Source organism: Danio rerio, chromosome 18, assembly GCF_052040795.2.
Source record: "Danio rerio strain M-AB ecotype USA chromosome 18, GRCz13ab, whole genome shotgun sequence".
Lineage (NCBI taxonomy): Eukaryota > Metazoa > Chordata > Actinopteri > Cypriniformes > Danionidae > Danio > Danio rerio.
The window spans coordinates 46,178,599-46,193,195 of NC_141038.1; the positions used below are offsets into that span (position 1 = coordinate 46,178,599).

The following is a 14,597-nucleotide window of genomic DNA, read 5'->3' on the forward strand; positions in this document are numbered from 1 at the left end:
AAACAGTAAGCAAAAGCAGGCTTTAGCTCTACAAATATAGGCTGAACATATTTAAATCTTGATGATAATAATAATACTAATAATAATACTAATAATAATAATAATAATAAGAAGAAGAAGAAGAAGAAGAATTCATTACATTTATACAGTGCTTTTCTATGCACTCAAAGTGCAGCATTCACCTGGATGACACGACGACATCACCACACATTACACACCAGCTGATTGGTGGAGGCAGATGGATGAAGCCAATTAAAAAATGGGCGTAGGCATGGTTAGGAGGCCATGATGGGCAAATTTGGCCAGGATGGTGAGGTTACACTGGAAAATGATGTCAGCTGGTAAACGAATATAAAAACATGGTAAAAGAGCAGCAGTGTTGACTGACTCAGGTAAAATCTGTGTTTGTGCCCTTTGGCTTGAAGAGTGACTGGGCCTCATCTAGGCTCTTTTGGCCTGCCAAATACCTTGGGCAAGTGCAGTCCAAAAAAAGCCTAAACATGGCCCTGGTCAAGCCTTAAAAGTGAAAGTGGAAATGGCTGTTTCACACAGTTGCAGACTTATAATCTCTTGACTCAGGTGCTTGTCTTTAAAGTTCTTAAATGGATAGTTAACCCAAAGATGAAAATTTACTCACCATTAAGTGGTTCCAAACCTTTGAGATTCATTATTCTGTTGAACACAAAAATAATATATTAAGAAGAAGCTGAAAACCAGTTAATTTAACTTAAGCGTCAAGTCTTCAATAGTAGGAAAAACAAATACTTTTGAAGACTTGACAAAAATTTAGAAAAAAAAATCATACACATACAAACAGTGAAGTCTGTCATGTTATGACCTCAAGGGGTTAAGCCGTAACAGAAATGGGTTTTGTTATTGTGAGTGAAAATATGGATGAAATGATTCGATATAAAGAGTGTCGAACCAGAGAGATAGGGCAAATGTGAAAGTATTTACTGGCTTGAATGGGAATTGAATGGGAATATTCAAGGACAGAAAAAGCCAAAAAAATAAACAAAACACACCTTTTGTGAAATAACTAAATTCCCTTCCACACAAATAAAAAAAAATAAAATACAAAGAGATATGAAATAAAATGGCATCAAGACCCCTACTTCCCTTGAAGTGACAAAAAAAAAAATACACAATGTATACAAGTTTCCTAAAATATATAGTCCACGATCACAAAGCTCAATCAAGGTTTGTAAACAGGCAGTGGACAATAAGTGGGAAGTCTCAGAACATCAACAAGCAACAACAAATAAAATAACTTTCTGATCAGAAACACTCTCTCAAACAGATAGTAGAAATTAAACAAACATCGAAGAATACGCAGAATAATATAACGATAGCAAACGATTCAAATTCAGTGAAGACGTCACAAAGTGGCATCAGAGTAAAGGTTAGGACGGCTTTTATAGGTGGAATCATGTTGCCAGACCACCATAATTATTAGCCACACCCATCTAGAACAGAGAGAGAGAGAGAGAGAGAGAGAGAGAGAGAGAGAGAGAGACGAGAAAACAATACAAAATACAACAGAGATTGCAAAGATCACATCATGAAAGATTGTTATATATACCGCTGGCTTTAATGTAGAATTTCTCCATCCCAGAAGAAAAAATTTAACATGTGCTCTACACATTGACTTGACAAGTTGCTTATTTGGAGACATAAAGATGATGCATCATTTTCCCTGCATTTGTTTTCAAAGCTTCGTCACATAAAGCAACCCATGCGGACAAAATGCCATGTCTGGACACACAAATCAGATTTGATCTCAATTAATAATGTAGACACTCTGCTGGATAAAATCTGATTTGCTGCAGTCTGAACATGTTAAACTCGTGCACTTTCAACCCACGATGTAGCTGAAAATGTAATTGATCAAGTTGCTTTCATACTTTAAGTGCTCGCGTGGTCGACTGCACTCAAACAGCCTCGAAAGACCACCTACTCACACTCTAACTACTGACTTGATTCTTAAATAATCCAATATCCAGCCACTGCTGAACAATTAAGTTAACTACATTCCCGGATATGTTATGAGAAAGCACACCAAATAATATGATAATACTTTGCTGCATTGTTTTGAAGCATCCAGATTTTGACTATTTTCCCTTACAAGCATTTCCTCTCTCTTATCAGCCACGTGGGTTTTTAAGACAATAGTGCTTGTGTGTTATATTAAACTTTCCAACAATTAAGGTGAAATAAGAAAGAAGAGTCTTAATGAAATCAAATGAATATGTTCTCTGTATAAATTTTCAGTCAAGATTCCTGTCAGATTATTTATTATACCCTGCTGAATAGGCCCAATTTGTGATTAGAGGAAAGTGTTGCTGTTTATGTAGCCTGTGCTTTTAAATGCAAATGAGTTGGTTCTGCCTGCCCACTGTTCCCACGGGCGTGTCTGCTTCTACTGCATTACCTCAGATAAACAGCCAACCCAGGCTCATTCTGAAAACGTAGTACGATGGACGGTTCTAGCGACTACAAAATACGTGTACGTATTTTTGCTGTTTTTGTTTTCACAAATCCATGAGAGGCCGCTGTGTGCGCTTTTTCGTATTTCAAATTTCTCTTACGACTGCGCTGTTCTTGCATAAACCCACCAGAGGCCGCTGTCGAGTGACTGCCTGTCTGACTGACTGAATGGCCAACTGACCCCCCCTCCTCCTTCCCTTAACCTAATCAATTTTATCAATTGACCCGGCCACTTTACTTACTTCCCTAAACTCAACCAACGATTCACAAAAGCCGTCTAGAAAAAGAACAGCCCTCGTCTGATTATTACCACGTTTTCAGATTTTACCACATTCTCACCGTTGTTCACTTTATTTTTTGGATTCTTTTTTTTCTTACCTGATTTCTGGAACTGCCCTTCCCCGGACTCGAACCCAATTGTCGTCATGGTCAACTCCTTTCTGCGTCTCAAGTCTGTTGATGTACACAACAATCTAACTGGACAAACTTGTTGTTGCGGGAAAGCCCTCCACACTGGGTTAAGCGATCAGCTAGTAAGCATGAAAAGAAACGGCATCACACTGCCCGTAGCATTCTCTTAAAAAATTCAACTCAGCCATACGTACCTCCGGCTACATAATTCGTGATCTCCAGAAACGTACATGGGACTATGTTTTCAATATGAGCCTGTGTTGTAAAAAGCAGTCAGTGACAGAGACAGATAAAAATACCAAGTAAAGCCCTGCTCGCACTGTGAAATTTCAGCCACGATTTTGTCAGCTGAGACAAATTTGGGAATTCCTAAAAGATTCCTGAAATCTTACGCTAAAATCTGTGACCTTTGATAGTTGGATTGACATCAAAGACAGTTGCTTAATGGCTGTTGCAATCAAATTTACCTCCGATAAAGTTCTGGCAGTGTCAGAAGATTTCAGACACTTTCCTGAAGTGTAGCGACAGCTGCAATGAGCATCAATCCAAGAACCAATAGGAGCACCAAATCCGATGACGCAATCCATGCGACAATTCAAATGACTGTGGGAAAATTTCAAAACATTTATTATTATTTATTTTTTTATTGAGACATGCTGTGTGCAATATTGGCAATACTGATTGTTTACATTTGCTGTGAGGAACTATTTCAGAATCCAGGATAGTGAAAGTGTCATGGATGAATGGCGTCAAATTCCGGGGGAGGTTTCTTCCATGTTAGGCACATCTTATTGTCATTCAGTCATTATGACAGCTGAGATCTTACAGTCTGACATGGGATCCATGTTCATGCAGTCTGACATGCTACAATTGCTTAGGATTATAAAAAGATTTGCACAGTGTGAGCCAGCCTTAAGTTTATTTGATATATTTGTGGTGGGGTTTGTTCAAGCCTTTCTGCAATGATGAGTCACACACAAATGCTGTTACAAAGTTTGCAGTACACACACACACATTTGCTGACACTATGTGGATGTGGTGATTCCAGAGGTTATGATTTATATAGTGATTTTACTGTCTTTACTTAACTACAGATGCTCTGTTTAAAAAAAAAAAAAAGTGAGTAAAACTGAGGTGCTGCTGATCACAGAGAGTTGGAACAGATCTGTTAATCCCAGTTTCTTTGCACATCATGTTCTGTGGACGTGTATACATGTTACTATGGAGACATACGCACCTGTCAATCAATTTGGTGGGCTGGGGAACCAAGCTCCTAAACAGGGCTCAAAATCCCTGGGATTTGGATCATATTTCTACCTCAAAAAAAATCTTAGGTGCCTTTTAAGATTAAGTATTAATTGCATTAAACATATGTTATGTAAGCAGGCTAGTTTTTTTTTTATTTTTTATAAATTTTTGTTGTTCATTCTTATTGAAATATTTGCATATCCATCTAAATGTCACATTCAGTTGCATGGGTTGATATACATCAGCAAACCATAGGTATTTTTAACCTTTTATTTATTTTTAGAAAAAAAAAAAAAATTAAATAAACCTTTTTTTTATCACCTTGAGCATAAAGAGTTTTTAAATCGCACCTTTTCATATCCAATCAGTGGCCTGGTGCTTCTTTATTCTGAACCTACCCAATGTGCTCAGTGTCTTAGATTCCCAGTGTCCACCAAAGCCTGAGACTGTCAAAGAAAAATGAGCAGCAGGAGCCTTCAGGCAGATACAGCATAAACCGTTAGGGCCCTCTAGCACATGCTGACCTAGGGCACTCAGGCCCTGCAGCACATACTTCACAAACTAGACCCTTAAAATGAAGGTTTTGAGGGAGTAAAGGGGAAGATGAACACTGGGGTCCATGGGTTTCTCTGCACAGAATGTTCCAGGTTAATGCAACGTAAGTTGGAAAAAACAGTTATGCATAAAACCCAGGGTGGAGGAATGTAAGTCCCAGTAAGCAATGACTTTTAGGGGGCCCCTTTTATTGAATTAATTGAAATCCTTGCTGTCTTTCCTAAAGTACATTTTCGACAATTATCACAAGTTTTTTTTTTTTAAGATTAGTCTTCCTAAAAAAAAAAAATATATATATATATATATATATATATATATATATATATATATATATATATATATATATATATATATATATATATATATATATATATATATATATATATATATATAAATGAGAGATTTGAAAGGGGATATATATATATATATATATACATATATATATATATATATATATATATATATATATATATATATATATTTCTCTAAATGAGAAATTTGAAAGGGGTATACTCATATTTTGAGCACTGTATGTTTTTAGTTTAGTACATATTAAAATGGTATTTTGACTTTAGCTACTTGGCTATCATTTCTAGCCTTGAGTCTCAAAAATTCCCTGTTAATTAAGGTGTATTGGCGACGAAGTGGCGCAGTCGGTAGTGCTGTCACCTTACAGCAAGAATGTTGCTGGTTCGAGCCTTGACTGGGTCAGTTGGCGTTTTTGTGTGGAGTTTTCATGTTCTCCCTGCATTCGTGTGGGTTTCCTCCGGGCACTCCGATTTCCCCCACTGTCTAAAGACATGTGGTACAGGTGAATTGGGTAGGCTAAATTGTCTAAAGTTTATGAGTGTATGTGGATGTTTCCCAGAGATGGGTTGTGGCTGGAAGGGCATCCGCTGCGTAAAAACTTGCTGGATAAGTTGGCGGTTCATTCTGCTGTGGCAACCCCGGATTAATAAAGGGACTAAGCTGAAAAGATAATGAATGATGAATGAATTAAATAGGTAAAAAAAAACAATGCAGGAAGATTAGTGTCATGGATAGTTAGTGGTTTGGGTTTTAGGTTAAAGCAACAATAGCAAGTTACATGATTGCAAGTAGCTCACTAAGACGCATCTTTCATCCAATCAGGTTGATCATATCAGCTGTGAGACATCAAGTTATTTTTTACTTATTAAAGAATGTGCAAATATAACTACAACTTAACAGATTTTTTTGTTGTTGGAGTTTTATATTCAGTATCCTACAAATTTGTCACATAAACCGTGTACAGAGTCTGACGTGTATTAAATCATATGCTTCAAAAACATTTGCAAAACAATACAAAATTGAGTCTTCAAGCAGTGAATGAATGTGTTGTACTCTTCTTTTCTGTTTCTAGTCCAAATTATCTAAAAATGCATGAATCAAGAAAAAATTTTAAAGAAGGAAACCAAAAAAAATCAGTTTTCAGAAATCCAGTATGTAAACATTAAGTGGTATTGATTGCAAAATTATCTCCCAATAGGGTAAGTAAAAATAATCTTTATAATAATATAATTTAATACATATAATAATAATAATTTGTAACTCAGTTTATCCCTGAAAACAAAGCAATGTTTTACTTGTCTAGAAAATGTTTTCGATGTAAGGATTGTTCAGATATTTGGACTTCAAAAAAATAAAAATACTCTTAAGAGAAGCATTTTTTTATTTTTTATTTTTTTGGTGCAAGAGTAGCCTAAGATACCTAAAGTTAAAATTTCAGCTCTTACACAATCTTCTGCCAGAATTTATCTTAATATTTTGTATCATTGCATTCTTTTTTTTTTTTTTTTTTGTCATAAAGTGCTCTGTGGTGCGAGACTGAGTCTGACGCCATACTTGATTCTGGCTTTCACTTGTAAAGTGCCTCTGAATTGTCAAAACACCTCTCAAAATTCTTTGAAAAGCGAACACCATCTGAATAATTTTAAGACAGACAAAAGTTTTGGAGGGCGACACGGTGGCTCAGTGGTTAGCACTGTCGCCTCACAGCAAAAAGGTCATTGGTTGGAGTCCCACCTGGGTCACTTGGTATTTCTGTGATGTTTGCATGTTTTCACCGTGTTGGCGTAGGTTTCCTCTGGGTGCTCCGGTTTCCCCCTCAGTCCAAATACATGTGGTATAGGTGAATTGAATAAACTAAATTGGCCATAGCGTATGTGTATGAATTATTGTGTCTGGATGTTTCCCAGTACTGGGTTGCAGCTGGAAGAGCATCAGATACGTAAAACATATGCCGGATAAGTTGACGGTTCATTCTGCTGTGGTGACCCCTGATTAATAAAATGACTAATAAAAAGTCGAGGAAAATTTTTGGAGGCAGTGTGTACTTGTCATTGACACAACATGAGATTGTATTTATTTTTAAAGTGGAAAAAAATTCTGATGAATATTGCAGTGTGCAATGAACTTGACAGCCAACAAACAGAACTGAAAAACAAACAAAATCAGTGAACTCTCCGTTGAACTTGATCTCTTGCTCAGCCCCACTGCCACAGGCAGCCCCATCGGCAGACTCCGTGCAATCTTTCAGACTGCCCGTTCCCTTCAGCAGTGAGGACAGACTGTCCCTTTCTTCCTCTTAGGCTTCTGCACCAATATGCCGCAATAAGGTTCAAAGTTGAAAGAAGGAAGAGGCAGGAGCCGGAAATCAATAAACCTACAGCACAAACATGAATATGTACAGTTGAAGTTAGAATTCCTTTTATTTATTTTTTTTTTATATTTCCCAAATGATGTTTAACAGAGCAAGGAAATTTTCACAGTATGTCTGATAATATTTTTTTCTTCAGGAGAAAGTCTTATTCGTTTTATTTTGGCTAGAATAAAAGCAGTTTTAAAATTTTTAAAAACCATTTTGAGGTCAAAATTATTAGCCCCTTTAAATGATATGTTTTCGATAGTCTACAGAACAATAACTTGCCTAATTAACCTAACCTGCCTAGTTAACCTAACTAACCTAGTTAAGCCTTTGAATGTCACTTTATAGAATTGTCTTGAAAAATATATAGTCAAAAATTATTTACTGTCATCACGGCAAAGATAAAACAAATCAGTTATTAAAAAAATAGTTATTAAAATTATTATGTTTAAAAATGTGTTGAAAGAATCTGCTTTCCTTTAAACAAAAATCTGCAGAGGAGCTAAAAATAGCTAAACATTCTGACTTTAACTTCAGGCCTTCAAGAGCAGAAGGGTCCAGTTATGTTTCTTTTTTGTACATTATTAGTTGTTAATTCTCAAAAATGTCTATTTGTAAAAATATACAGGGGGACTAAAAAATTCTGACTTCCATTATGGGTTTTCTCTCATCCTTTGCTGTCATCACTTGCCACAGGCTCTGCCCTCACTTTTTTAAAAATAATAAATGCACAAACTATATTATGTTAAAAAATACAGTATTCTTACAGTATTGCTGCCTATAAAATTAAAAATAAAAATTTGGCTGCTTGGAGCCAGCTTCAACTTTGCAGGTCAGCTTCAAATGGGTAAGAATTGAACTCCAAGTGGGCTGTGCAAATCTCCTGGGGCTTTGGATTGATTTATTTATTTAAAGAGGCAATCCACTAAGATATCATATTTTAAACTTTAGTTGATGTGTAATGTAGCTGTGTAAACATAAACAACATCTCTGAATGTAATGCGCTCAAAGTTCAATGCAAAGGGAGACACTGGCTTTTACAGAGTTAGCTTAGAAAAGCCTTCAGCAAACGAAGTTTGGGTACTACAAAAAAATAGACCTGGGCTAGTGAGATCACACACCCTTCAGGTTACGTGCTTTCACCATGGCATGGACAGAGGCACTGTAATGTTATAGCAGAGAAAGCTAAAATGCCGTAAAAAAATGCTGCTATTTCCACAGCGCTTTTTCTGCTTCTGTATTTGGGCTTCCAAAAAACATGACACAAAGAGAGAAGTGCTTACAGTTCAATTTTAATTATGTTGCAGAGTGTTATATATTAAAAAAAAAAAATAAAAAATAAAATATATATATATATATATATATATATATATATATATATATATATATATATATATATATATATATATATATATAGCTAGTATTTGACAAAGGACAGCTTATAAAATCTCCCCTAGTTCAGTGGTGGATTCAACTAAAAAAACTCCTCCAGCCGACGAAGCTGTGGATTGTGAGCCACAAACTGTGAGTATTTTTATTTGTTAAATTATCTATTACATACAGTTTCTTGTGTTAACGGTATGTTGTAGCTAGGATTTAAATAAGGATGGAAACAACAGGAAATGCTGTTTGGCACCACTAACAAACTAGCTACAAATTTAAATTTATCCACTATCCACTATCTTCAGCAGCGCGTGCAATGTCTCTCTATGCAGCCACTTTCAGGGTCTCTCTGTGCAGCCGCTTTCCAGCCGTTCTACATCTCAAAAAACAAACTTGCAAAAGAAGTGTGAACATTTCATATTACTTCCACATGCTTATTCCGAATAAAAGTGAAAGACACTTGTCAGAGTTTATTTTAGAGAGCAGGCATGAGGTTCAGCTGTGTGCTCTTCATTTTCTGCCTTGTTCAGGCACAAACTGTTACGGCTAACAGCTACTGTTTACACTGCGCAAAAGCTTGTGCTTGTAGGGGTGTGACATGAAGCCGATCCGAATCACAGCACATTATGTTATCTGACCAATCAGAGCTTCTTGAGGGCGTACCTTTAAAGGAACTTAAAAATAAGACAGTTGTTTTCATGTTAGATGAGTAGATGTTTATAATCAAAGTAAGATGTTTGAAAAAATAACGTGATTTTCTACAAATGAATCATGAGTGCTGGTGGCTTTGCATCTTATAAACACAACCAAGCCTTAAAATACACTGTGAACCAAACCTTTAATGTCATGTACAGTACACGACACAGTGTTCTACCTATTGTGTTTTATTAGCCTATACACCAAGAACCTACAACCAGCTCCTGATTGGTGCACTGTGTTACATCACAATGAGGAGCCACAGCTTTCTTGATCAATGATCGCTCATGCTATGAAATATAAAGGTGCTATGCTGAGGCAGTTCTAAAGCCAAAAATACTCCAAGCTGGTATTAGCAAGGTGTACCTAAAAAAATGGCCAGCTAGGGTGTATTATGGTAGCAGGTATCATCACCTCTGCTTTGAGAGATAAGATTCCCCAATGCCACAGCTCATTATAAATTCCAAAAAGCAACCTAAGTGACCAAATACAAGAGAACGTGTATCTAACAAGGTGTGTGGGAACGAGTCTCAGCCACACAACACCTACTGTCTTTGAAAGAATATGCAAATGAAACACTGCATTACTTGCATAATCTTTGCATTTATTTCAATGTAGTTACTTGTAACAGATTATCATAGTTTAACTTGAGCGCTCAAACTTGCTGTCGGTGGATCTGTATGATAGCAGGACTGATGTGCTGTCTGTTCTCACCTGTCATCGCAAGAGATTGTCAAAGCGTTGACCCAAAAGTCGCACGAATTTCCCCCCTACAGAGTCCCGACAGTGGGGAGCCGACAGAGCCACAGCACTGATAAACACCCAATAAAGTGATATCACGGATGGGGACGCAAATGTATCCCAGATGGTGGGTGGTTGAGCAGGCAGATGGCACTGACATCGCCTTAAAGTCATGGCTAAATAGTCCGACCAATGTGGAATATGTTTCTGTGTACTTGTAAACACGTTCAAGTTTAATTAATAAGCAGTTGGCATGTTTCCTTAACACTGCAGTCTTAATACGGGGAAAGCTTCATTGGGATTCAGTGAGAACTGCACGTGTTTACATCTTCATTGTGAGGACTTGATTTGGAGGGCTGTTTTTTCCTGTTAACATGGAATAAATAATGGAATAAAAATACTAGCCCACTGACATCAAACTTGTTATTCTGGAAGAAAATTACAGTGATCTTCAGATGCATAACAACTGAACAAGTCATCAACATGCATGTCTCGGCTGCTGTTTGTTAAAACATCAAATAATGCTGAGTGTTCCACAGAGGGAGGAATTAAAAATGCAGTCATCAGTATGTTGATGGCAACAGTTGCTGCATAATGTTAGATTTGATTGCTCTGACTTTCATTTATTTATTTTAATGTTGGCTCTGTTCACAGAGGACCCTCTTGGTGATGTTTAATCTTAAGATCCACCAATACAATGTTCTTTAAAATATTAAAATATTTTAGATTTTTTTTTCTTGTCTGGTTTGTTTCTGCCATATTACATTTAGTAGGGTTTCTTATCTTGAAAAAAATACTTAAGCTTACTTCCTGAAAAAGTGAGTAATATGGTTAATCAGTATTGTCATTCTGTAAAGGATTCATCAGACTGATTCCAACCTAGGCAGCACGGTGGCTTAGTGATTAGCACTGTTGCCTCAAAGCAAGAAGGTCACTGGTTCGAGTCCCGGCTGGGCCAGTTGGCATTTCTGTGTGGACTTTGCATGCCTGTGCTGGCGTGGCTTTCATCTGGATGCTCTGGTTTCCCCCATAGACATATGCTATAAGTGAATTGGGTAAACAAAATTGGCCTTAGTGTATGAAGCCTGATTTATACTTTCACCTGGCGCCGTGTCGCACCTCACAAAATGGACGAGGCATTCACTGTTGTGATATTCTTTAAAACGACAAGGGGGCAATCAAAAGAAACCCACTGTAAAATCAGACAAATTTTTTTTATTTAATATATTATTTAATATATCGCTTGAACCAGCAACCTTCTTGCTGTGAGGCAAAAGCACTACCTACTGCGCCACTGCATCGCCATATATTTTTATTATGTCAAGAAAGTTTTTAAACTAAAGACTTGTTTATTTATTTAACCCGCTCAACAATTCACACATTACTGTCTGGGCTGTTTGTTCCCTACTGATATGGTAAAAAGGGCCTAACATTCCTAAGCATTATCACCAATAAAGCCTAGAAAAATAGGGCATTAGTATATTATAAACCGATTGGTTCAAATATTCTTTTCCAGTTAGCAAAGAAATAATTTGTGACTTCATTTTAGTTTTGTAGCTATTATTTTTTAAATGTCAAAATTGTTATATACACAGTTGAAGTCAGAATTATCAGCCCCCCTGAATTATTAGCCCCCTGTTTGTTTTTTCCACAATTTCTGTTTAATGGAGGAAAGATTTTTTTCAACATATTTCTAAACAATAGTTTTAATTATTTATTGATTTATTATTTATTTATTTTTTAATGATTCATTTTAACTTTACCATGGAAATAATATTTGTAAATAATAATATTTGACTAGATATTTTTCAAGACACTTCTATACAGCTTAAAGTGACATTTAAAGGCTTAACTAGGTTAATTAGATAAACTAAGCAGGTTAGGGTAATTAGGCAAGTTATTGTATAATGATGTTTTGTTCTGTAGGCTATCGAAAAAAAATAGCTTAAAGGGGCTAATTATTTTGACCTTAATTTTTTTTTTTTTTATTTTTTTAATTAAAAACCTCTTTTGTTCCAGCCGAAAAAAACAAAAGACTTTTGTCCAGAAGAAAAAAATATTATCAGACATACTGTGAAACTTTCCTTGTGGTTCTAAACATCCTTTGGGAAATATTTAAAAAAAGAAAAAAAGAAATAAATCAAAGGGGGGCTAATATTTCTATACATCAGTGTAAAACCTATGAATGGTTTAAAAACATATTCTGTAATTGTGTATCAAAACCACCCGGGTCATGTTTTTCAAAATGTAAATTTGTCTCAAGCTTTGTAAAAGTGTTTCACACTTTGTAATGTTGTTTTGCACTTCCCAGCCACTGTAGTTTCAGGCTCAGGCGCACTTTCACTCACACTATAAGTGTACCGGCCAGTTTCACAGTACTCACACTTCTCAAACGATCCTGGAAACGAGCCTGGGCATGGTTCAGAAAGCATAGTGTTAAAAATCGGATTATTGGATCATTAGTGTCCATGTAAACATACTTAGTGTGGACAATTATCAGATTACAATGCATAAATTACGGCAACAACCCTAAAAAGTGTTGGTTTAGCATGTTCAGTTACTGAAACGAGCTCTGACAGACTGCATCATTACCATTTTATTCCTAAACATCAACACTTGCAGCAGAAAACTAGTGGTTTATTGTTGGTTTGTGCAGCAATAGCACTGACTTTTCGTGAACCTGTTATGCGATGCAGACGCAAATAGTCTGTTATTGAAGAACAATCTGTGCTGTTACACACATGTGAAAAGGTTGTTTACCTGGCCTTAAAAGCATCAAAGAAAGAATAAAAACAGACAGTTTAAATGTACAGGTCAAACGTTCACCTGTTTGTAAGATAATATTTACTAGTAAATGTATTATTTGAATTTCTTTTTTACTAATACAGTAATGTTGTCTCATTTGAAATATGACAGATGTCAAACACAAACACAAGAATGTAACCCAGCTATAATCAATTGCAGACTTGTTTCCTCTGTTTCTGGCCTTTTTATCCTGAGTATCATATGATATGTATTGAATGTCAATTACAAATTCAGCTGCATGTATTGAGTTTCAGATGCTGCCTGTGCTGCATATCTACAACGCAGCATTGTTGGTGATGATAAACACGTCCTAACACTGTTGCCGCGTCCCAGAGAAATCAATTTAACGGTGACATCCAAAGTGGAAACACATTCTTTTATTCTCTAACTTCCTAGAAATCGCTCAGATCCTGACACAGTCCAGATACACCATACATCATTCTGCTCCAGGGACGCGCAAAATGACTCAAAGCAGCGCGTGTCTGTAATGTTATATCCTTGCAGTGCTTTTAGGTTGCTTGTTTGATGAAACGGTATCATCGCATGCTAAATATAAACAACAATCCAAGATGCATTATCAGTGGTGTAAAGTAACTAATTACAAATCCACAAATTACTGTAATTGTAACTGTAATCTTAATCAGAGTATTGTCTTAATCGTATTAAATTTGGATTATATGTGTCCATGTGAACATACAAATTTTTCTTTGACCAACAGTGTTACACAGTTCCTCTTCAGTGGCCTCATGGGATAGTTTGGCACAACAACAACTCACTCTTAAAGGGATTGGAAGGTGAGTTGTAATATTTCCTTTATATGAATAAGATCAATGATTCTCAAAGTCAAATATATTATAAAGAACTAACGTACATTTATGTATATTTTCAAAATACAGTTTGAGTTGATCTCTAAAACTGTTTATTTCGTATATATACAGTTGGAGTCAGAATTATTAGCCCCCCTGAATTATTAGCGCCCCTGTTTATTTTTTTCACCAATTTCTGTTTAATGGAGGGAAGATTGTTTCAGCACATTTCTAAGCATAATAGTTTTAAAAACTTATTTCTAATAACGGATTTATTTCATCTTTGACATGATGACAGTAAATAATATTTTACTTGATATTTTTCAAGACATTTCTATACTGCTTACAGTGAATTTTAAAGGCTTAACTAGGTTAATAAGGTGAACTAGGCAGCTTAGGGTAATTAGGCAAGTTATTGTGTAACGATGGTTTGTTCTGTAGATTATCGGGATAAAAAAAAATAGCTTAAAGGGGCTAATAATTTTGTCCCAAAAATGTTTAAAAAAAATAATAACTTCTTTTATTCTAGCCGAAATATAACAAATAAGACTTTCTCCAGAAGAAAGAAATATTATCAAACATACTGTGAAAATGTCCTTGCTCTGTTTAAAATAATTTGGGAAATATTTAAAAAAATAAATAAAATCAAAAGGGGGCTATTATTTCTGACTTCAACTGTATATATACTCTATAATGATTTCTATAACCTGGGGAAAAGCTTGCTATTTTTCCCAGGTTATAGAAATCCTAAATATTATATCTATGCTCAAAAAAGGGAGGGGAAAAAGAAATGCTGGATC

The 14,597-nt window shown here is 35.8% G+C and overlaps 1 protein-coding gene across 13 annotated transcripts in view; it reads left to right on the top strand.

The window, feature by feature from the left end:
- nectin1b (nectin cell adhesion molecule 1b) overlaps positions 1-14,597 on the top strand; it is a 527,810-nt gene that overhangs the window by 94,160 nt on the left and 419,053 nt on the right. For 10 of the 13 annotated variants that reach the window (XR_015514331.1, XM_087292089.1, XM_087292096.1 and 7 more), the window contains 1 exon segment: positions 13,710-13,785. The exons of 2 other annotated variants lie outside the window; for them this stretch is intronic. Coding sequence is in view for 7 of the 11 variants with exons in the window: in XM_087292089.1 (XP_087148215.1) it covers positions 13,710-13,785 (76 nt within the window). In the remaining 4 variants the exon portion in view is untranslated. 13 annotated transcript variants of the gene reach the window in all.